Source organism: Camelus bactrianus, chromosome 5, assembly GCF_048773025.1.
Source record: "Camelus bactrianus isolate YW-2024 breed Bactrian camel chromosome 5, ASM4877302v1, whole genome shotgun sequence".
Lineage (NCBI taxonomy): Eukaryota > Metazoa > Chordata > Mammalia > Artiodactyla > Camelidae > Camelus > Camelus bactrianus.
This window is the reverse complement of record NC_133543.1, coordinates 81322294-81347905: the sequence shown is the minus strand read 5'-3', so window position 1 is coordinate 81347905 and position 25612 is coordinate 81322294. Positions and strand designations below refer to the sequence as shown.

General features: G+C 43.0%; 1 protein-coding gene across 3 annotated transcripts in view; it reads right to left on the bottom strand.

Annotated features, from left to right (window-relative positions):
* Positions 1-20109, bottom strand: part of ANKRD44 (ankyrin repeat domain 44) — a 296495-nt gene extending 276386 nt beyond the window's left edge. For 2 of the 3 annotated variants that reach the window (XR_012507147.1, XM_074364224.1), the window contains exon 1: positions 19834-20109. Coding sequence is in view for 2 of the 3 variants with exons in the window: in XM_074364224.1 (XP_074220325.1) it covers positions 19834-19860 (27 nt within the window). In the remaining variant the exon portion in view is untranslated. The remainder of the gene's footprint in view (positions 1-19833) is intronic. The other variant, XM_074364225.1, reaches the window with a different exon arrangement.
* Positions 20110-25612: the final 5503 nt, after the last annotated feature.

Here is a 25612-nt window from a genome sequence, read left to right as displayed (position 1 = left end):
TATGACATTCCAGAAAAAGCAAAACTGTGGAGACAATAAAAAGACCAGTGGTTGCCAGGAGTTAAAGAAGAATGAATGGGCAGAGCACAGAGGATTTTTAGGGCAGTGAAACTACTCTGTATGGTACTATAATGGCAGATACATGTCATTAAATATTTGTCAAAACCCATAGAATGTACAACACCCAGAGTGAACCCTAATGTAAACTATGGACTTTGGATGATAATGACATCAATCCAGATTCAGGGAGTGTAAAAAGTCTATCACTCTGGTTCCAGATGTTGAGTGTGGGTGAGGTTGTGTGCGTAAGGGGCCGGGAGTATAAGGGAACTCTGTACTTTCTGCTCAGTTTTGCTGTGAACCCAAAACTGCTCTAAAAAATAAAATCTATTTTTTAATAGAGTTAACACTACTAAATATCCTAGGTAATATAATAGTATATATGCTCCAAATGAAAAAAAAAAAAATGGGTAGAATAGTCAAGGAAGAGGTTAAATCTCCTGCAGCCAGAAAAGGAAAAGTGTAAGGAAAAGCTGCTGTGCTGAAGGGCCTGCCTTGTGACATCACAGAATACTTGGCAGAGAGGATGCGTGTTTCTGTTTGGTGTAGAGATGAGCCAGAGAAGAACCAGCAACACTCATCATCGGATGTCAGCATTCTCTTTAAAGAACCATTTTTGATGTTGTTGAAACACTGCACAGAAAAGCCAGACAAATCCATTCAATAGACACATACAACCATACATCATTTTGAGTTTTATGTCTAGATATTTCACCTTATTTTTGGTAACTGCCCAGATATAATATCTATTTTCAATTTAGGGAAACAGGGGACTTGTTAGCTAATTCTGGAATTGACAAACCAACCAAAGTAGCTGTCAGATGTACTCCCACAAGCAACTAGTTTGCCCAAAATCAGTTATAAAAGCAGGATCTGGGTCTTTAAGTATAAGAAATTAGCTTTCAAAGACACCAAATTCTAATTAAATTTTTTTAGTAATTTTTTATTGAAGTGTAGTTGATTTACAATGTTAGTTTCAGGTATAAAGCAAAGTGATTCAGGTATACATATACATATATTTTTTTCTTTCTATGTTTTTGTTGTTTTTTTTGTTTGTTTGGGGAGGGGTAGGTAATTTGATTGACTGATTTTTTTTATTTTAATGGAGGTACTGGGGATTGAACCCAGGACCTCATGCATGCTAAGCATGCACTCTACCACTGAGCTATACCTTCCCCCCACCTTTTAAATCTATTATTACTTTCTTTTAAATTTTAAAATTTAATGAGAAACATCATTGCTAACAAGCTGCTATTATTGTTGCACAGACTGGAATATGAGGGGCACACAGACACCAGATTCAACACACTTGACAGAAAGTCTCCTGAGCATCCATAAAGTTTCATAAGTTGGAGAGATAAGTTGTCCGTACATACAAAACCAGCTTTTCATAAAGGATCTACTTACTGCAATTCTCTTTCAGAAACAAAGAGATCATGAAAGAAGTGTCATTGGACTTAGTAAGTTTTAAATATTTTTTAAGTAAGAATATATGTAAAGCCCTATTACATATCCCTCTACCTTACCTTCAAATGTTAAAGTTTTGGAGGGAGGGTATAGCTCAGGGGTAGAGTGTGTGTTCAGCATGCACAAGGTCCTGGGTTCAATCCCCAGTACCTCCATTAAGCAAATCAATCAATAAATAAACCTAATTACTTCCACCACCACCACCCCCAAAAAAAGCACAAATGGAGGATTTTTTTTTAATTGTGAGATCTCAAAGAAAAGAAAGAAAAGAAAAAATGTTTAAAAATGTGAGTTAAAGTTTTAAGCTAACATACGAGCCTGGTTTTTCAAAACTGCAAGCACAAGCTTTCAAAGCTCTATATTGCCAACGAGAGTTGACCGATGTGTCTGTCACTCACACTTGAGGTGACCTGGTGACCCAGTTGGCCCAGGAATGCAGGTCGCCCCCATGATGACATCAGCTCTTCCAGGGTGGCCTGTCTAGAGCAGCGGCTGCAAGCGGGGGCCCCGCGGCCCTGAAGCACAGGAAGATTCCGTGCGAGGTTTGCAGGCACAGGCTATTTGCGGGAATCGCGGGAATCGCGGGAATCACGGGAATCACGACCCACTTCCTCGGCTTCCGGACGTCTGCACTCCTCCACCGCATCTGCCCAAGGTTCGTGGCTCGGGAGGCCCGCGGCTGCTTTCCTCACACATCCCTCCGAGGATCTCCCTTCTCCCATGTGACAAAAGGGAGCCTTACCTCTCACCCGCTGATTCTGACCAAGGCAACTGTCCTCAAGGTGCTCAACGTCCTGGTGCCAATGAAAGGGCACATTCAAAATGCTGCAGTTCAGGAGAACTTTCTTTAAAGACACCCTGTATCACCCCAGCAATGTTATGCTCTCCACAAACACACGAACCAACTTAAAACAAGAAAAGAAAGCCTCATCCAGAGATTAAGAAAGGCATTTCAAACAAGGTTTTACTTTGCATGTTTTATTAATAACTTACCAAACTTTGTAATATATTTATGTTTCAACAGATTGCTAATAATTATTATACAGATAAACTCAATCCAGAAATGTGTTTAATCCTTACCACCTTAGGATCATATTTTAACTGCAAAGTATCATTGTATAATCAGGGTTTTTAACATATTATATTTGGGTAAAATTCCTTGTGAGGAAGGGGAATGGAAGTATGAATTCAAGGAGGAAAAGGAACAATGTAAAAGTTCAGACTATTGAAGAGCTTGCTCATGTTTTTGTTTTTTGGGTTTTTTTTTTTTTAGAACCCACTTAATTTTTTTTTTCGGAGGTACTAGGTTTGTATTTATTTATTCACTTACATAACGGAGGTACTGGGGATTGAACCCAGGACCTCGTGCATGCTAGGCGTGCACTCTACGCTGAGCTATACACTCCCCTCTGCTCGTGTATTTTTAAGTGATGATGGGGCATATCAAATCCCAACAGTGTTTAAATTCCATTCAATACATTTTAAACAGTGATATAACTTTTTCATTTTAAAAGTCAATATTTACATTATTCCAGGAATCACATCCTTTGTATTTTTCAAACTTTATGATGAAAAACTTTCAATGTCAACCTAAAAAAAGATGTGCAGGGGAAGACATAGTTGTAAAAATCTTTTGCAAGTGAAAGCTGAGGGTTACAATGTTGCAGGGCTGTTTGTGAGCATTATTAGATGGCCTGGCATGGCCCCCACTTTGGTCCACCCAAGATCAGTGGTGAGAATCATATTCTGCCTCCTTTGGGCCCAAATTAGCTTGGGACTTTAAACCAAGCACCCACATCAACAGCGACTTCCTGTGCAAGTCTTTAAAGAGCCGTCTCAGTTAAAGCCTGTCTAAAATCTTGCAAATATTGAAAAAAAAAATGATAACCAAACATTTCTTCCTATACTATTTCCTTGACTGGGGGCGGTAGGTGGAGCTGTTTCAGATCTGTTCAGGTCATGACATGTCAGTCACACAATTCTTAATTATACATATTTAACAGGGAACCAAGAAAAAAATCCACCCAAAAACTTGGCAGTATTTTCCACCAGCAATCCTTCTACTAGGGCTATTTATATAACAAAAAATTAATCATGTCCTATCCTTCCTGGCTTCATTTTAATGATTTCAGGAGGAGGAAAGAAAGTAAACAGTAAGGAGCTGGAAAGGATGGTGGGGAAGGGAAAACACAGCGGCAGAAACCAGCACTAGACCATTCATTCTATTCACAGTTACTGATAACCTATTACCAGGTTCCCCAGAGCCCTGCATACCAAAAAGTGGGGCTGCAGACACTTTCCTCCAGAAGTGAAGAGCAAATAAAGGGCTTAGCTCCTACTTTCCCAAGCCACACACTAATCAAGGAGCTAAAAATGGCTTAAAACCAGAAGTGAGAGGCTCAACCAAGAAACCCGCCCCCTTCCATGTAAGAAGGAAAATGAAAGTGCTCGTTTAGTACATCTGTATTTAGACACATCTAAGGATGAAGCAGTTCTGTGACAAACACTGCCTTCAGATGGCAATGCCAGAAACTTCTCATGAAATCCTAAAAAAGAAAACAAAGCACGAGGTGGAGATATATGGGGGGTGAGGGTGTGGGAAAGCCTTCGTATTTCAGCACTTTGCCCAGTTACAAGCGTTTTCAAGCAAGAATGAAGTTCCAGGGCCTTCTGTGTATCACAAAGGTTTCACCCAAAGGGGAACCAGGAGGCAACATCCTTTTGTCCCTATACACAATGGGATCCCTCTTCTAGACCAATTTAGAAGTGGGTGACACAGTTCTAATCTGGGTAACGCAGATGATGCGATACTAGAGCCATGTAATAATTAGCAGGCGGCAGACGTCCGTCCTCTATCATGGCGTGTTTATACAGTTTCGAGCTGTATCCTAAATATAACTGTAGAAATGACACATGATTTTACAAGCGCTGTTTAAGAACAGGGCAGGCAAATGAAATGCACCTCAAACAAAGCCCAGAAAAACAAGAGCTCTACCCACACTGAGAGGCAGCAAGCCAAGAACAGCTGCCGGCCTCAGCTTTTCCCTCTGAAAAATGGGGATTTTAGCCCTCCCATCTCCTCTAGATGATTTATACTGTTCAGAAAATGTTGGAGGTCTTCAGGTACCTTAGGTACAGAGTCGTGTCAGTGTTTTCTAAAGTTATACGAGTTTCTTTACAAATCTTTATCAACAAGTCTTTTCAGTCTTAATTCTTTCTCTCTGTAGAATGAGAGAAAAATGAAACTTTTATAAGATGACATGTGTTGACTGACCTCCCTTCTGCTCCTCACTAACCAGTTCAAGGTGTCCATCTTCTTCCAGCATCAAAAAGAACTCCCAGCCTAGGAGGAGTTTTAGAATAATTCAAACGATTCTGGAAGTGCAAGAGTGGAAGGCACATTCTCTTTATAATTATAATGATGTGAATACTGGAAACCACACACACACACAAACACACACACACACACACACACACGGCCTCACAGCCTCATACTCACCCAAACTCATAACTCACACAGAAACAACCAGACTAGCTTGAGAGAACTTTCTAGAATAATCAGAAACATTAGATAAGTAGATACGATTGATATTTCTTTCTTAATTTTGTATTTTCCTTTTGTAATAATTAAGTGTGTCTTTTAAATGTATTTAATTGTTTAAACTGGCTCTCCATTAAATTAAAACTATTTTCATGCCCACATTAGTCTGGAATCTCTACTCAAAGAAACTAAGAATAGCATTTTTAGTACACAATGGGAAACAGAAAATATTAAGACTTCTGTTTCACTCTCAAATACAAGAGGTAAAATCTCCTCCCCCATCTTGGCTCTTTGAGAGCATCAACTGTACATTTTAACTGTTTCTGAGTCCACATCTGGAGTTTTAAAAATCCAGTTTAAAAGGCAAATGATTTAAAATATAAACACATGGCTTCCTTTTCTACAGTGATTCCTAGAGGGAAAAAAAAAAATCTGAGTACAAACAATTGTTTTAAAGAGGATTTTTTTTTTTTAATTAAAAGCATACCAAGAAAGCTAACTAAGCTTCTACTTTCTCCTGGAGAAAATAAAGACAAGAATCTCCCATCTTAATCTAATTAAATCTAGATCAAAGTTCAGTTTAGGTAATACTAAGGCTGTAAGAGTGCAGCCCCTTGCAGGTAATAACTACTATATATAAAATAGATGAACAGGTTTTCTTCTGTATAGCCCAGGGAGCTATCTTCAATATCTTGTAGCAACCTATAATGAAAAAGAATGTATGTATGTGTTTGTATGTCTGAAACATTATGCTGTGCACCAGAAACTGACACCTTGTAAACTGACTATACTTCAATTTCAACAAATAAACAAACAAAAGAGTGCAGCTCTCAATATCCGAAAGGCATGGTCTCAAGTGTGTGTTCGGGTTAGAGTAGGGGTCGCAGACTTTCCTGTAAAAAGCCAGATAGTAACTATTTTCGACTTTGCAGGCCACGTAGGCTCTGTCACGGCGACCCCACTCCCTGCTCATGGCCCGACAGCAGCCACAGACAGCACACAAGCAAATGAGGGAGGCTGTGCTCTGCTTTATTTATGGACACCAAAATTTGAATGTCACAGAATTTTCATGTGTGTCAAAATATTATGCTTTTGATCTTGAAACATGTGAAAACAGACATATCAACAGGCTGGATTTGGCCTGTGGACAGTGAGTGGTCGGCCAGCCTCTGGGTCAAAGCCAGAGAAGGCTGGAGTCGCTAGCAGCCATCGCAGCCACCGTCCTCATCACTTAGAGGAGACTGAGACCCAGGGAGGTGTCATGACCACCAGCGTCTCCCAGCCAGTTCCCAGATGAAATGGAGATACCAGTTCGATCTCTGGACGGGCTAATTGAAAAGGTAAAGCGGTGATGAAGAAATGTCCCTCTTGAGTTCAACTCACACGGATGGGCAGTGGGTGCCTAACACCAGAGACGTCACAGTTCACTAGTCACTACTCACAGGAGCCTTCAATACCTGCCTTCCCACTGTGGGAAACACTTGATTCTCTGCCGGCGACTGCGCTGTTTCCACAGTTCGGTGTCAGCAGTGAGGACCCAAAGGAGGAGCCAGATCGCCCATCAGCGTAATTCTTTCTAGTCTCTGGGCACATAGCTCTGGTCATTTCTCCCGCAGCTTAAGTAACAACCTCCACTCCGGATATTCTGATCCTAGAACTTCACGAAGTGAATGTCAGTGTGGCTGAAGAGCAGAGATCAGTGTTAAAAAAAATTACTTAGAAGAGCAGAGGAGAGCAGGGATGACCAAGTCAGCCTACATTGGACAGCATCTCCGACGTTCACCTCAGGAAGTAACACGGGCAATTCCCCTCCCATTCCTATTTCCTTCTGTCTTTTAAAAATTGTTTCTCTCCTCCTATTTATCTTTCTTTACTCTTGCTTTTTTTTCTTTTCTTCTTTTTTGGTACCAATTCTCATTTTTGTTTTACCCTACACCTTAACTGGGGTATAAACTCAAACCGAAAGACACTTTGAAATAAAAAATACACACAAGTATCCAATGATGTTTAACTTACCTCCCCTTTAAATAACATTATATATTTTTGAGAGAGAAAAAAAAGACTCCAAATTAAAGTGACTTTTTACAAAGGATCCACCATCTGAGTTTTTTAATCACATTTTTTTCTAGAGAAATTTATGGCTTTCTATCCTGTTATATATTCAAAGTTTGAAGTTTTACACCAGTGTTTTGCAGAAATTCCACCATGATGATTTCTTACGAAGACTGCTCTATCAACTAATTTGTTCTTACACACTTCCGCAAAAAGATACCGTGTTATACTTCTGTGAAGAGGAAGTGGCATTCATATAAGTAATGTTCAGTTCTTTTTGACAACTTACATCAAGAATGACTGTAAACACCTCAGAATTTTTTCAACATAGTTATTCTCTTAAAGCTATCTAAAATAAGATTCTTCAGTCAAGTAAACTGTCAATTGATTTGTTAAAAATGAGATGAAAGAAAAATACACCTCCTAAAGTTGTGGGGGAACCAAAATGCGACAGTTCATACCTAAGGATGGAGATTTCACACAAAAATAAAACAAACAAAAACACTTTCTACCAATGTTCTTTAAGTTAGAGAAAAGGGAAACCATATAAATGGACATAAATGTCAAAAATAATTAAAATCATATTCTCATAGAGCTGAAATTACTCTAGAGAACTAGGCCCTTTAATTTGACAAATAAGGGACCAACTAGAAATTCAAGGACTATTTACTGAGTTCCTACCATGAGCCACTTGCTGGACAATGACTTTTCCCACTTGATTATCACGACTTTCCCATCAAACAAGTATGATTAGACTCATTTTATAATTGAGGAAAGTTGTGTCACAGGAAGACTGACACAGCTAGTTAGGAGCGGGGTTGTGCCTACCGCCCGGATCTCCAGACATCAAATTCAGTGTTCTCTTAACTACACCACTCCCATGTAATATTTTTGGAAATTGTTTGGTGAGATGCCACTATATTTTAAAACATTATAAATACTGTAATAGAGTATCCTAGAACTTTGATGTAGGACTCTTTGCTAAAGAGCAAAGCTCTTACAAACAAGATTCTTCTTGGCTGCTAAGAAAAGGAGCATTAGCACCTAAATGTTACACTTGCCCCCTGGGCCCCAGGACATAATTGTACTGGGGCTCCAAGGCCCCTAAAACCCTACTGACTTGGCTTCTAAATTACTCATGACAACGTCGTTTACTCAGCTTGCCAGTTGGCCATTTCTCAAGCTTATAGTCTATTCTTAAATCTGGACTCCATTATGAAGGACACAGGGAGATTTCCACACTTGAAGGAATAAATGAAGATATTTCAGCATATCTAAAGCAACACTGAAATCCCTGAGGGCAACGACCAACACCCACTTCCTGTTCAGGTGAAAAACAGAGGCCAGGTGGCAGGGTGATTAAAATTGAGGCCTTAAAACTGGTGACTGTCTTTAAAGCTACCCAGATTAAACAGAAACAGGGTTCAAAAGTTAATGTAACAAAACGATTTGGGGCAACTCTAATATCTAGATTCCCCTGGAAAAACCTAACCCTAACATATTCTACCAGGACAGCCAAAGCCAGGTCTTCCTCACACACACAAGATGTGATTTTAAGGTAGATACTCAAATATCTGACTTGAGTTATGAAGCTACTTAAGACTAAGTTGACAGGTGGGTGAACCTCAAAGCTCAGAAGTGTATTTCTTCAGGCAACAAAACCGGCAGACTTGTGTGCTTTTCTGACAATCATCAAAAAGAACTCTACTGATGAAGTTAATATCAAGGGAGAGGGAAGGGCTCAAAAAGGGCACAAAAGAAGCAGAAAGGAATAAGAGGAAAGAGAAAGTGTTTCCAAAAAGAGTGAATCACTAAAATATTTAGGTGCCCTGGGCAAGTGCGAAGATTTTGTGGGGGGCTTTTCTTGTTTTGTAAGATAAGGACTCTCTTTTTAATCATAACCACAATCCCATGTTCATACTTTAAAATCATCAAATAGCCCAGTCAGTATCCAAGTTTCTCCAGCTGCTTCACAGCAGTGTGTTTTTTAAATTTGCTTGCATCAGAATCCAGTAAGTCGTAATTCTTTTTTAATCTATGTATTTCCCTCCGTCTTTGTCTTGCAATTGATTTTCTTAAGTTTTTTTTTTTTTTTTTTGCATTCTTTTTTATTGAAGTATATCAGTTTACAATGTTGTGTCGATTTCTGGTGCACAGCATAATGTTTCAGTCATACATACACATACATATGTTTTCATATTCTTTTTCTTTATAGGTTACTACAAGATATTGAATATAGTTCCCTGTGGCATTAGATTTTTTTTAAAAAAGAAATGGGATTTTTTTGGTAGAATCCCCATAGTCTGGATTTAAGTAATTTTTTTACTTTAAAAATTTTATAAGGTTAAAAACAGGCCATCTTCAGACCTACCACATTATTCCATCAATGTCCTGCACTATGAAGACCATCCTGCCTCCTTCAGTGAAGTCCATGCTACTCCAGGATACATGTTTGTCCACAAAATGTTGCCATGTAAGTAACAGAAGCAACATTCTATTCAAGTAGAGGGTGTCACGGAGACAGAAGGACCCATAAGGTAACACCTTACCTTGTGCTTTAGTACTTTTGGGAAGGAGGTGGGGTACACATTAATTTTTAAAAGATCATGTCTAAGCAACAAATGGAAACAATGAGCTTTGTCCAGACACAAACTCATTCAATTACGTCTCCAGGAGAGGACACAGAGTACCTACCAGAAGAACTCAAGTGAGATCTGTTAATATACAAGCACCTCTCCTACCAAGTTTGCATGTTAACTATGTCTTCCTTTTGCTCTTCTGCCTTCCTAGCATGAACTCTATGCCTCAGTAAGTTCACAGTTCTCAGGTTACCTAACAGGTTCATGGCACGTCACTCACCTGAGATGCCTTCCACCCACATCTGCTGCCTAAATCACTCCCTTCTTCAGGGATCACTAGGACTCCCTCCAACTTCCAGAAGCCTTTCTTAACTCTGCCCATCTCTGGATTCCTGTAGCCCCTAGTCAGTACCCCAAAATGTAGTCTAAACCTGCTCTCTATTGCTGGTTTGAGAGCAGTTTCATACACCATATGTATTCAATAGAGTTGAGGAGGACCTTGCATGTACAAGGCATTCAAGATCATCTCTACCAAGACCATGAGCTCCATGAGGAAAAGGGTTCCTTGCAATGCTACACCTATCTCAGGAGGCCACAAGCACAATGGCTAAGAATGTGCACCTTGGAGTCAAGCTTGCCCAGATGTGAATCCCAGAGTCATATGAACCTGAATAAATGACTTAATCTCTCAGGTCTCATTTTCAACACCTGTGAAATGGAATGATAATAGCCGCTCTTTCATAGAAAGGTGGTTAGGATTAAATCACACAGCTAAAGCATGAGTATTGTCTTGGTCTCCTCATTACCAATTCTCTGTCTGGTCCCTAACTGTTTTATTGTACCTGTTCTTACCTGTTCTTTTCCTTTGTAGAAAGAGGGGGATTAGGGGACTCCAGCAAGGTCACTGCCATGGAGATGGAGTTCATTAAAAACTCCTTGAGTGCTTGAATACACAGAAATTCCACTTTGCCATGGGTATGTCACTTCCCATAATATTTAGGGTCACTTTTCCTGGAGTCACCCTGATACTTCCCCTGTAAAGAAATGGAACTTGCACGGAACTAACTACAGTGTTAACCCATCTCTACCACCCAAAGCCCAGTTTAAAAAGAGGGGAAATGACCAGAAATTTAAAAAGACAAAAAGTGATCTTTTATCTTTTGATGGGGCAGAAAATCTCCAAATTTTGTTTGAATGGAAATCCAATATCCCAGTGTACAGATGGAAGCTCTGTTGACAGTTTTTCTGAATTTTTTTCTTTGAGCACCTCAAGAGTAAAAACATGTGAACACATACATATAAACATATACACATACATATTTAGTTCATTCACTTAACAAATGTTTACTGAGCATTCACTATGTGCCTTACCCTGTTCTAAGTGTTGAAGATACAAAAGGGAATGAACCAAAAAAAAAAGTCTTGGCCCTGTTATTTGTGGCTCTCCTACACAAGTTTTTATTTAAAATTAAAAAAAAAAAAAAAGATAAAATGTATGGCATAAAGGATATTTACAAAACATAGAGCAAATATAGAAAAGGGGACAAGAAATGTGTGCAGTGGGACATAAGTAGAGTGGCCAGAAAAGGACTCACTGAGAAGGTAATACTCAAGTAAAGACCCAAGAGAGGTGAGGGTGGACCACACAGACACCCGGGGAAGAGCTGCACAGGAAGCAGGAAGCCAGGGGCCTGAGGCAGGAGTGCACCTAGGACGTCCACTGATTAGTGTGCTGGGGACAAGAGCCAGGGAGAGACCGGAAGAGACATGCTGGACAGGTGAGTGGAAGGGCTGAGCGGAGGGGGCCTGGTGGGCCACTCTATAATGGCAGCATTTACTCTGGTTGAGACAGGAGGGCTTTGAGTAGAGAAGCAACCTGACCTGAGCTCCATCACTGATAGCTACGTTGAAGAGAGTGTAGGGGCCAAGGTTGGATGTGGGGAGGGTGGTAGAGTGTGTCCTTAGCATGCACGAGGTCCTGGGTTCAATCCCCAGTACCTCCACCAAATAAATACATAAATAAATAAACCTAATTACCTCCCCACTCCAAAAAATAATAACAATTTTTAAAAATAATAATCCAAGTGGTGGTTTGGCCAAGGTGGTATAAAGTAGAAAGCAAGCAGAGCTAAGAGGGTTTTATAGTCCTAACATATAATATATACTAAAAAATACTCAAAAACAAAAAATTAAAACATTAATTCTAATATTTTCTTTCCTAAACTCAATAAACCATCTTTTTTGCTCCTGGTGCAGAGGTACCCCCTCTGTTGGAGGCCACCACTGAACAATAATCAGTTGGCTGATTTGTCTCAGCTGACCTGAGTTTTACCTGGCTTTTTCTTTTTCTTTTTTTTTATTGAAGTACAGTCAGTTATTATGTGTCAATTTCTGGTGCACAGCATGATGTTTCAGTCATACATTTACATAACGTATATTCTCGCCTGGCTTTCTGCTGTGACACTTGTCCTATGCTCTCCTCCCATCTTCCTCTTCATCTTGCCAGCCTAAGATACCAAAACAAGTTTCCTCCACAGACTGAGTGTATCTCCACATACAGAGGCTGCTGCTTGCAGGGAGGAATTCCCTCCTTGCGAAATTCTGTGGTCACTATGTCCACTGCACCCGATCTCTGGGGCCAAAGGTTGGGAAACAGACCCAGATGTTATGGTGGAGTCCAATAAAACAGGACTGAGAGCAGAGTGCAGGCTGTTTGCTACAGAAGCCCCTCTGAAGAAGGCTTAGGTGGGTCCCCGCTCACCACAGCTCTCAACAGACAAGCACGGGTCTGCAAATTTGCTCCCGATCCCCTGAAAAAGGCTTAAGGGGGTCTCAAAGGTCACACTGAGAAAAGCCCCAGGGGTTCTATGTCCCCCAAAACCAAGCTTCTGGAGATCCTAGAAGATGGCATTTGGGGGGAAAGGACCCCTGACCCTTAGACATAACTATGGGTGTGTTTCTTAGGCTTTTTCAACCCTAAAGCTGCTACCACCATCCTGGGTGGGGGGAATCAGAAGTTCATGGACAGCAGATACTGTCTGAATCCAGATTCCATGAGTTGAGAAGAGGCTGACACTGAAATACCCCGAGTGCTCTCTGAGAATGTTAGAAAGGTGAAAGAATTTGGAGGACTCTCCACCCACCCACTCCCATTTTACAAAGAAACTAAGGCCAGGACTTGCCCAAAGCTCCACAACTATTAGAAAAAGAACCATGAGTAGAATCCATATCTTCAGTTTCCCAATCAAGTGTTATTTTTAAAATAAATAAAAGCAAATCCTAAGCAATTTAACCTAGAAACCTTTAGAGACAGGTTAGAACTGTGATAAAATGTTGCATGTCTGGGCCTTAGATGTTTCTGCAAATCTCTCTTATTTCAGTAGGAGCTCAGGAGGCTCCCTTGGGGCAAAAATCATCCCCAGGTATTAAATACACGTTGGAAAGTCACACTGAGATGCTTATGACTCATGAGGGTGTGATTGAGGGGATTAGAGACAAATGAAAACTCAGAAATAGGAAAACAGTGGCTTAATAAAGCCTGAAATAGCCCAAAGGTGGACTACATGCTCATTTGCTTGGCCCAATTAATAGAGGACTAAGATATTTTCAGTTTTCAAAAGGGGAGACAAGATCTTTAAAAATGATGACTGTCATAAAAAACCAGAGTCATGAATCATTAATTTCAACCGCTTGGGCTATCAGCTTTTTCTTTTTAATGCTCTTTAAGCATGAGCATTGATAAGAGGAAACACCTGCTCTCCTAACATCTGACGGCAGGCAGAGGGTGGATGTGACGTTGGCAAAAGGGCAGTAACAGAATAATCAATAAAACTTATAGACCGTAAAATAAAATAAAATAAAATGAAGAGGGGGAGGATATAGGGCAGGGATCAGTTCTTAAATCACTGACATTGCATACAACCCTCTTCTGGGACCAGAAGTTACCTGTCTGACTTGGTTACCTGGGGAGCTAAGGTAGAAGGCATCTGCAAATCCACCCTCCACGGCCACTACAGCTCCACCAACCTGCGAGGAGCAGGGCCCTCCGAGGGAGGGGCTGAGTCACAGAGGAAGAGGGTGGAGCCCGGGCCCTGGAAAGGCCTCTTCATTTTACAAAAAGGAGCCTGATGCAGGACACGTGAATCTGATCAGCAAGCGTTGGCTAAGGCACAATATATGCCCCCTCTCCCTTAGCTTACACTCATAGCAAACATGGGCATCAATCATCACATTTTACCCCCATCCTCGGCTGCAACAGCCACGACACTTCTGATACGTTGCTCCTGAAGTTCCCCCACAACTGGTCAGAGCTGATGTCGGACAGAAGCCACTTTCCAACTCTGGCCTTGCATCAGGGCAGAAAACCACCTGTGTAATACCTGTTCCAGTACAAACCCACCTGGAAAGAGAGTGACTAGTCTACTAGTCAGACTAGGTCACTGTTACTGTCCAGCCTGAGGCGGGAAAACATGGTCTATGTGGTCTGACTGTATGTCCAGGTTTACCTGGAGAAGTCCTGGTTTACACCTGTTACCCCAACTTCATACATAAAGGTCCCTCCTCTCATTCTCAAATATGTCCCAGTTTGGATAAAAATGATACAGTCATCCAAATTCTATGTAACTCCTAATCATCTACAAACACTTAGAAATGTTTATTTGTTAGATTTCTGAGTACATGGTGTGTCAGAGGGAAAAAAAAAACACTGACCTAGTCACCAGCAGTTTTACAAAGGGGCTTTCAAATACTACTAAACCCAAATAATCTTTGAAAGGGCCTCAGGGACCATGACTCTCAACAACCTCTTTTATATATTGAGCTTCAATATGGAATTTTCCTTGGAAAAATCAAAAAGGAGAGCCCTAGCTTATGCAAGTTGGGAAACCACAGGATTATCAGATCTCTGTAGCTTCCGCCTATTTTTAAATTATTTTGTGCTATATTTTAGCCTAAAAGTGTAAAAATTCACATTATATTGTTGAAATAGAAATCTTTTTAGAGAATGTTTCAGTCCTGTTTCTGACACAAACAAGTGTGTCTTTTTGAGTTTATATTTACTCTCTGTTTAGAGGCAAAGAGGAAGTAAAAGTTGAAATCTCTTAAAAAAAAAAAAAAAGTAGTTCAATCATTCCAGGGCTAGACCTTACGTGCCACAGCTGGATTTACACTAAAGCAGCCAACTGTTTTTCGAGAAGCATAAATTCAGTTTATTTGGAAAAGTCATTGGTCTAGCCATAAGTATCACCTTTATGCTCAAAAGAAAGATACTGATATTATCATATAGAAAGTTTAACATTTTTACCTGGCTACCTAGACAGAAGACTAGAAGGAAATAATATCAAGAGTAGCCCTTTCTGACTTTATATAAAAAATTTTAAAAGGCAGAACCACAATGTATGTTTAGTGATGCAAACATAAGGGATAAAACCATTAAAAAAAAAAAAAAAAGAAAAGCTAGGAAGCGGTTATCACTAAAGTCAGGATGTGTGTGTGTGTGTGTGTGTGTGTGTGTGTAGGGTTGTGATCTGGATGGGGTACACGGCAGGGTAGGTGGGTGCTTCGATGGTCCTAGCAATGTTCTATTTCTTGAACTGGGTAGTGATTACATGATTTTTACTTTTTATTTATTTGTTAAACTGCACATTTACGTTTCATTAACTTTTCTTACATGTTACATTTCACAATAAAAATGTTTAAAAAAAAAAAAGAGTAGCTCTCTCTGAGTACAGAGACCTCAAGTGGTTTTAACTATTTTTCTTTTTGCTTACCTAGCTTTCTAATTTTTCGACAATGATCATAGTCTGTTTGTTAATGACTACGAGAAATACCAACCAACACATCATTCTCCAGGGGAAGTGGAGAGGTTACCAGGCTCAGCCAGGCACAAGTCCGGCAGGAGCAGAAGCCTCAGAGCAGCTCCTAACTCTGCCAGAATTGGGTCTGGCCCCTGAGACAGAAGTGCAGGAAGGTGGCTCACCCAATGGCTTCCCAGTAAACAAGAGCAGGCATTCTTGAGTCCTACAGGCGGCACTGCTCTTCCAACTAATAAAAGTAAAGCCCCGTGGTTAGAGCCCACCTGTGCAGTCAGCCGGCCAGGGCAGTTCACTGCGCTCCGTCACTTACTGGGTGTGTGGCCTTGAATTAGCCTCTTTATTCCTGTTTCCTCATCTGCAAAGTAGGAATCACACCACCACCTACCTCCCAGCGTGGCTGTGAGGATTCACATAGATGATTCATGGCAAGGGCCCAGCACACAATAAGATCACAATAATGAGAACCATTATTAGGTCTCTGCCATGAAACAACAGCCCTCAAGTGCACTCCCCCAGCCACGTGACTAAATCCCAAAACAACCAGAGAAGGGTCCAAAGAATAATGCCTTTCTTTTCCCTTCTTCTCTGCTAAAGGCAGAACTGGACACAGAGATTGCTGTAAGCCCAGCGCTTCAGGGAGCCACAGAAGGACAAGGGCAACCCAGGAAAATACGTAACATGTCCCAAGGCCCCACGCGATGGGCTCGAAATGCTGCTTTCAAAGTTACAGGATTTCTAGTTTCTTGCCACTGCCACAGCTGCCAGCCACTGCCTTTGGCAAGGAGATGGGGTGACTCAAGTGTGAGCTTGGACTTGGCAAGAGGACACCAAACCAGAAGGCCTCCAGGCAGGAAGCTCCAAAAAGGGCCACCTGCAGAAACTGTTTGTCTACAGGCAGCCCTTGAGATGGAGATAACAGTCTGCTGTCTCCAGCAAATTCAGAGAATAGTGACCATTTCAAAGGTCCAACAGAACTTACCATTCTGCTTCAGAACTTTGAAAATCTTTGGGGGGGGAGGCTGAAGACATGACCACATACTTAAAATCACTGCAGTGTCTTCACTATATGACATGAAGAGCAGCCCCCACACCCCTCCAAGTTCAGTATCAAATCAAATTGCAAAGAATTTCATGTCTGTCTCAAACCAAAATGTATTCCATTTGGATGTAATGGAATTTTCTTTCCCAAACTTAATATTACCTCACTTTACCAAAGATATAAATAAATCTCCTAATGTCTATCTAGGAGGAAATAATTCCATTATTATGTTAATTACATAGGTGAATGTGTTCTCTGTTTTCTAAGGTGACCAACCTGTCCTGGTTTGCCCAGAACTTCCCAGTTTTGGGATCAAAAGTCCCACATCCTCAAAAACCTCTCAGTCCTTGCCAAATCAGGTTGATTGGTCGCTGCAAGAAAAATGCTGTGTGTTGTGTGAAGGGGAAAACAGAAGAGACACAGCTACAAATGCAGAAGTGCTCAATGCCAAGTTTGTTTGTAGCAACAGCTCCCAGTTCCTTTTCATAGTAAGAAAGAAAAAAAAAAAAAGAAGAAAAAACTAAGAACCACACTTGCCTCTCCCTTCCCCTTTCTTCTTACTCTCCCAAAACAGAGTTATGAAAAGACATTTTTCCTCCTCTTGCATGACTGAGATGTCAGCACAGGACTGACTTGACATGGTGGTCGCCATCACCCAGCAAGCTGCCGCACCCAGCTTCGACAGGACAGGAAACGCCGTCTCTCACGTACACGTGGAACTTATGTAACATTATAAATCAACGTTCCCTCAATTAAAAAAATTATAATAAAATAAAACTCAAGACAACAAGCAGTAAGCAATAAAACCAACCAAAAAACCAAGACAACTAGAAAGCCAGGTCATCAACAGCAAGAATATGTCCTCAAACTAAAAGTCCAAGAGCCCTGGCAAAAACAAGACCTGCCTTGCAAATTGGGCCTTAAACAAATGAGGGGGAATTAACAAGTGACTGCTTTACAAACATCTGAGTTCTACAAACTCAGGGCCAGAATCAAAGCAGGTGGCTCCCAGACCCATAAACGTGTAGCAAAACTCTTGCAGCAGGGGTTTAAGCAAAGGATTTTTAAGTCTCTGGTGAGATTAAGAACCAGCTTCTAAGAATTTCGAGTTTCAAACTGAAAGGTAAGACTATATAAGGCAGGAAAGACCACACACTTCCTGGACCTAAAGACTCACAGAAACCATCACTGCTTACCACTCACCCAGATCACCTCCTCACCCAGCCTCCCTCCGACTTTGCCTCAAGATAGGCTGGCAATTTTTAGATGCTCTTGAATCTTACAACTCCTTAGATCCCTTCTGTGCACCAGGAGATGCAACCAAAAGAAGGTTATACAACTCTTTCTCTCCACAGTAATACTTGTTTGTTGGGGGGGGGAGAGGGGGATGTACCCAAAAAACACTTTAAAAGAGAAACATCTTGAAAAGTCCTACTCTGATAGGACTGGAGAATAGCCTCCTTTCTAAGACCAAGTAATACACTTTTCACAAGGTTGATCTTGATTTAGGAGAGGATGCCTTCTTATCAGCTTTTCACACATCCAGTGACAAGCCAGAGGTGTCTTACAACCTCTAGCAGAAAGCACAGGAGCCTGGAAGGTGGGAGACAGAAGGGCATCTCCACCCTCCAGGTCAGCTGCTGGGTCCTTGAGGAAGACATGCACCCCCTCTCTAGACCTCAGTTTCTTCATCTAAAATATGAAGGATTTGGGTGAAGATCATCTTTGGCATACCTTCCAGCTCTAAAATTCTGTGTGAATTCTTCTGTGTATATGATAATGACAGTAACTTTTTTTGTACCTTGAAAATTTAGAACTTAACAGGGAAGTACCGACAAAGATCACAAGACCAAAGCAGACTAAAATTGTAAGATTTAAAACAAGCAAATGTCTAACAGTTTTCGAAGTATGCGACCAAAAGTTGGGGGGAAGCCTAAACTAATATCAACTTACACTTTTAAATGCTCTGGTATCAAGGGGAACAAGTGGATTATTCACATTACCAGCTGCTCCTCTTGCTAAATTTAACGATAATGTGAATTTTAATTCAATGATCCCCCCCCTTTTGGGGGGGGGACTATAAATACTTATGAAAAACAAAGCAAAACTTTGAATCTAAAGGCAGAACAAATCATTGTGACTGACTGCATTTAAATCCCAGGATGTAGTGTCTGGATACTAACTGGGACAGCGAGGCACCAGATGCAACCCACTTGAGAAGTATGAGATGTTGAACACCAAGGACTGACATGTTTGACTGCGTATGTCAAAGTCAAGACTGCCTCTCCGCCTACCAGGACCGCAAAACATTGTTCACTTCACTATCCATGAATAAACGACAGAAGGAAAAAAGCAAGCGGTTTCCTTTTTTCGTGGAAGGAGCTGCAGAATTTTGTCACGCAACTTGGTTGGGCGCCTGTGAGTGTCAACGTCCTCAGAGCAACAGTCCGCAAAGGTAGGGTGTTTCCATTCCACAGACCTGTAGCATGGACTGTCAACCGAATCAGCAAATAACCCCACCTCTCCGAGCCAGGACCCCAGGGCTGCCGTGTGCGGTGTCTCAGCTGGAGCAACAAAGCTGATGAACACAGGCAGAGGGTAGCCCAAAGTCTGTGAGTGGAGTCCCGGGCCGGACTTCACCTCCTCCTGGGAGCGCCAGGCCAGAGCCGAGAGCGCCCTCTCCAAGGGTCCCCCTCGCGCACCACACACACACAGCCCCTGGGCTACTAAAGAGGAAGTCAGGATGTCATGTCAAAAGGATAAAGACAGCCCGACCACACAAGAGCCGCGGTCTGGGCCGGTGTCCTGCGTGGCTTGGGAAAGGGATTCCTTCTCCTTCTCCATCCACCGTCCTCCTTCTGGCGGCGCGGACCAGCCTCCCCTCGGCCCGCACAGGCTGGCGGAGCCCACGCTGCGCGGCGCCGTAGAAGCCCGAGGAGCACCTCGAGCCTCCCCTCCCCCGGCCCAGCCCCGGCAGGAGGACAACCCACCCCCCGCGCACCCCGGCACGCCAGCCAGCGCCTGCCGCCCCTACCCCAGCCCCCGGGGCGCCCCGGGCGCCGAGCCGAGCGCGCAGTTCCGACGGCCCAGGGCGGGGACCGCGCCGGAGAGCAGAGCCGCAGCCGCCGGCTTCCCGAGCAGCCGGCGGCCGCACACACTCCTCCCCTTCGCCGCGAGTAAACAGCTCGCCCGCGCGCTCCGCGCCGCGCCCCCATCCCCCCGCCGGGGCTCCGCGCCTCCCCGCGCCCGCGCGTCCCGCCCGCCGGCGCCGCCGCCCCCTACCTGGTCGGTGAGTTTGAGCACTGCCATTCTTCCGCTCCTTCGCGCGCACACACATACAGGTCCCCGGCCCGCAGATGTCACGCCAGGAGCCGGGGAAGCGGAAGGGATTGCCAGGGGAAGGGAAAAAATCTGGCTCCCGAATTTGACAGCCCTCCCCCTGCTCTTCCTCCGCCGCCTCCTCCTCCCGCCGAGAAGCTGACACTGGCTAGTAGGGTTTGCAGCCGAGCCCGCCCGCCTTTATACAGGAAGTACCGGCTGCTGCCAGCCGGGCCGCCACTGACATCACCGCGCGCTGTCTCGCTCGCCGCCGCGCCGCCTGGGCCGACGCTGCCTCCTGCCGCCCGTGGCCGCGCCTCACAGCCCGTGGCCCCCGGCGCTCGCCCGCGCCCGCACCCGGCGCGCCGCCGTGGGGCCAGACTGCCGCCTGCTTTCTGCACCTGCACACTGCGCCCTGGCGAAGGCACACGGCCCCAGGGCTGCCCCAGCGGCCCCCAGCCCCCAGGGTTTGCACGGTGAGAGGCATCCCCGGGGCCAATCGTGAGCCTCCCTCACCCCGTCTCACACACACAGACACACACGGATACAACCTGATGAGCAAGCCCCGCGGACACACCCGGAGGAGCAAGAAAGGCTGCACTTACACGCCGTCAACTTTAACCCGAGAGACTGGGTCACACGCCTTCCTCTACACCTCTCCCCCTAGTCCAGAATCAGATTGCCCAACACTTCAAATTATCCCATCCGGGTCAGGGACCACAATGCTGATGCGCTCTTTGTTTAATGCGGGGAGGCCCTGACACTAGTTCTTTAGCGGGTGCTTGTCAAATCCTTGGGAGGTGGGGACAAAGGCTCTGGCCCTTTCCCTTGTTCAGCTGTCTCCCATCTAGACAGACACTGAACCCCACTGTTAAGTTCAAACACTGAGTTTTGATTTGGAGAGGAAGGAGGTGGAGTGGAGTTACTGAGAAGAAAAAAGGTCCTAGATTGCCGCATTCGTGGGGCTTCCGAGTGTTTCCACCAGTTCTGACTCATTCATTACTACAAATTCCAGTTACCATGCTCTTCTTCAACGGCTAGAGGACCCAGCTCTCAGACAGCATGGGATACACAGGGGATACACAACGGTAATACTCATAATCGTAGTAAGTGTTGATACTTCTGAAATTCGGAGCAAACGCTTATTCATTCAACAATTACGTACTGAGTACCAGCTTTGTGCGAGATACTGGCTGGGCACAGTATGAAAGGGGGAGCAAAGACATCCAAGACACCCAGTCTCAGGATGTATCTGACGTAAACCAAATAGTCACCACTAATTAATGTAATTACAGACTGAGATAAGAGATCACAGGGGAAAGAAATAGTTGTGAAGGAATCCATGACAGATAAATCAGATCAGACTGGTAGGTGAGGATAGGCTTCCCTGAGAAAGTGACAAGAGCTGAGATTCTGCAAGAGGAAGGGTTAGGTAGGCAAGTGGATGAGGTGCTGCACCCAGTTAGCCCCACGTGCCCCTGGCATGCCATGGAACAAACCCTCATTGAACAGCAAGCCAGAACCACAGTTTCTGGGTCAAGACCAAATAGCTACCCTTCACAAACAAAATGTGGACTCTTCCTCCGCACTTCCAGAGCCTTCCCAAAGAATCTGTGTGAGAAAGGAAAGGAGGAGGTGGTAGCATTTGCCTAACATCCTCCCATTTATTATCTAACCTTGAACTTGTGACTCAGATCATGCCACAAGGGGCACCAAGAAAGCACTCTCCTGACTTCCACTCCTCTATCCTCAGTGATGCACAGAGACCAAAAAAATTCTCTCCAAGGCCTCCGTGCAACACAAAATAGATTGCTTTTGTTGCACCTATAAAGCAGTTCTTTACTGCTGTTGTGGTATAGTTATTTATTAATATCAGCCTGCATTTACCTTCATCTGGTTTTTAAAGTAAATGAATAGGACACTGACTTCTCTACTTAAATACTTAAATTCAGAAGAGTGATAACGCACGAATAGATTTGATGGATGCACTCGAGATCCACTTCTGTTTATCATGGGCATGCCTACACACAAGTTCTCGGGGCCTAGTTTGAAAGGAGGAGCAATCAGTTCTCAAGCCGATCAGTCCCATCATCCCCGGGTGTAACTAGTATTTTTAACACTCCCATTACTATCCAGAAATGAAATTCGTAGATATTATTACCTACCTATGCACATTTCCCTCAAATCAATATAATCTCCTAATTTGTATAATAAGGGAAAAATAAAAGGAAAGTAATTTATAACTAACGTGTATTTCAATAAGTATATGCTATAGCACAACTCTATTAGAAGAAAAAAGAAGTAGTAAGATGCTTGCACCTGGATGTAGAAGCTTTGTGAATGTGAGAACTACAAATGTGGTCCAATATAAATGTGTCTCTTAGCAACTAAGGTATCAACATGGGTGTTGTCATAGGTGGCATGATTTTGTGAAAGGGTGAACAGTTCTTGGTCGAGTTCTAAACAAAATAAAGAGCAAAGGATTGAGCTGAATTTATTGATATGAATGCATTTACCAGAAAGTCTGGATTTAATATGGGAGCTCATGAATTGAAAGTGACTCCAACAGCTTCCTTCATTGGTTAAATGAAACTCAGACTCAGTGGTCATCTATATTCGATGACATGGACATAACAGAATGCCCCTGGTATAATGCAGAGGAAAAAACCTAAAGGTTCATGGAGATGGGAATGTTGGAGTGATTTTATTATGCATAACCTGTACATACCCTAGAGTAAGGCATTGAAAAATACATTAGTAAGGGCAGCACCGGAAAAGCTCTGTGGTAGCTGGATATGATGGTGAAACATGCTTCCATTGCGACCGCTCCCTGATTTCTATGAGAGTGGGATCTTGGGATGGCGATGGCCAGGTTGCAGCACTTTACTGGCAGGGACCAAGGGGACACTTACCACAATGCGCATCAGGGACAAAGTGGTACCCAAAGGTCTTGACCTACAGGGATATTTGGTGATGCATTAGGTGGCCCTAGGAATGCAATAGATGGGTAGACTTCTGAAATATTCTTTGATCTCTCTAACAGGCAAAACTCTAAATCTGCTGCTTGAAATCTGACTTGAGCCATCAAATGAAAAGTTATTTTTTTCACTCAATTTCCATTCCTCAGACAGTTCTCAGACATACAGCCCTTGAGTGAAAGGGAGGCTGGTCCCCTTAAGGAAGAACCTTGCACAGTTGCCATAAATATATACTACAAGTCTTCATCCAAGCCTTCCCCAGAGGAACGTGATTTTATTAAGGTGACCATACAACAGGTAACAGGAAACACCCAGATATTTCAGGGAGTACTTGAGACTGTTTCTGAATTAATGCTAATTCCTGAGGTTCCAGAATATCACTGGGTCCACCAGTCACAGTGGAGCCTTTTGGTACTCAGGTAATAAGTGGATTTTTCACCCAAGTATACATTACCATGGATCCAGTAGGTTTGCAGACCCACCCTGTGGTTATTGCCTTGGTTCCTGAATATATAATTAGAATAAACATACTCAACAACTGGCAGGATCACCACATAATTTCCCTGACCCACAAAGTGAAGGCTGTTGTGGTAGGAAGGCCAAGTGGAAGCCTCTGGAAATTTCCTCTTGCCACCAGGATAGAAGACCAAAATCTATACCACATCCCTGGAGAGACCTAGAAAACAGTACCACCATAAAAGATGTGGATGATGCAGAAGTGGTGATATGATCACTCCCCACCTTTAACTCACCTGTTCGGCCTATGCAGAGGCAGGTGGATCTTGGAGAATAATTATGAATCGTTCTGAACTTAATCAGATGGTATTGCCAGTTGCAGCTGCAGTTCTATATGTGCTATCTTTATCTATCCCAGTTTGCACCAAAGCTGTTTACTGTTATATGGTGAGGCCAGCAGTACACCTTTACAGTCTTGTCTGTGGAATGTAAACTCTCCTGCTCTCTGCCATCATCTAGTCTGCAGAGATCTTGATCGCCATGTTGGAGTCATCAAGCTGATTGGACCTAATAAACAGGAAGTAACAAATACTTCAGAAATCTTAATAAGACACACGAAAACCAGAGGGAAGGATATGAATCCCAAGAAAATTCACCACCTTAGTGAAGTTTCTAGAGGTCCAAGTGATCTGAAAGATGTCAGGATACCCCCTCCAAGGTGAAAAACAGATTGTTGCATCTTACACCACCTACCACTTAAAATCAGACACAGTACTTGTTGGGCCTCTCTGGATTTTGGAAGAAATACATACCACTTTTGAGTGTGATGCTCTGACTATCTATCCAGTAACCCATACAGCTGGCATTTTTTATCAGGAGTAAAGGAAAGGAAGACTCTGTAGCAGAACCTTACAATGCAGAGGAACCCCATAATACTTGAAATGTCTATGGCAAATATATGTATTTATTTATATATTTATATACATTCAATATATATATCAAATATTTGCCTCTGGCAAACTCTGATCGAAGACCCACAATGCAGGCTTCTTAGGTTTACAGCAAAGTCATGCCCTCTTCTGCAGTTAACGATTCTCCATTTGAGAAACTATACCTAGCTTGTTACTGAATTTGAATGACTGGCCATAAAACATCAAGTGACCATGCAACTCAGCTGCCCATTATGAACTGGATGTTATCTGACCCCTCGACACACAAGACTGGGCGTGCACAAGAGCAATCCCTCATCAGATGCAAATGGTACCTGAGAGACAGCTTGAGCAGGTCCAGAAGGCACAAGTTGCCTTAGACAGTGACTCAGATTCCTTTGATACTTACTCTCAGCATATTTTCCCCTTATCTTCAGCCAGTTAGATAGTTTACATGCAGTTCTCCTCAGTGTACTGGCACAAGCTGGAAGTGATCTGCTCTAGCATTAGAACTCCCAGGAGGAGTCCCTCTGACAGTAGTACTGAAGGGAAATTCTCTCAGTGCAAGGACTGTCCAGCAGTGCACTGGGTGTCTACTTTGTCTGCACTGAGAGATAGCCAGAGGTATGGATCTACACTCATTTATGGGCAATAACTGATGATTTTCCTGAATGATCAATAACTTGGAAAGAGAGGGATTGGGAGACTGATGACAAGGAGGTCTGGGGAAGAGGTATATGGATACACCTCTCAGAGTGGGCACAAAGTCTGAAAATATTTGTGTACACAAAAGGGCATCCACTCAGAGAAGGCTTTCAATAATCAAGGGATGACACACTTGGTGGAGCTGGCCTCATTCTCCACCTGCTACAGTTCTTGCACAAAGTAGCCATGGAGTCAGGAATAAAAGCTGTGCATGAGCTCAAGAATATGGACTTCCCCACAAAAAGGCTTATATCTGCCAACATCAGGGATCACCCACTGAGTTCCAATATGGTACTATTTCCAGGAGGGACTAGCCAGTTACCTGGCAACAGACTGATTGATTATTCTGGACCACTTCCATCATGGAGGAGACAGCTATTTGTCTTCACTGGAAAAAACACAGGTTGCAGATATGCATTTGCTTTCTATGCCCAGAATATTTCTGATAGTAGAACCATGAACTCATTATACCTTATTCACGTATGATATTCTACATATTAATTTATTAATTCTTTTCAGGGAGCTTATTTCAGAAATAACAGGTTAAAGATTGAAATTCCTTCTTCTAGGATGCAGTATATGCCTTGAGTCAGTGCCAAGGTATAGAACTGTTTCTCCCAAAATACACATGTCCAAGAGTCAAGGGGGTGGGGAAAGTGGAGGTGGTTCCTCTCA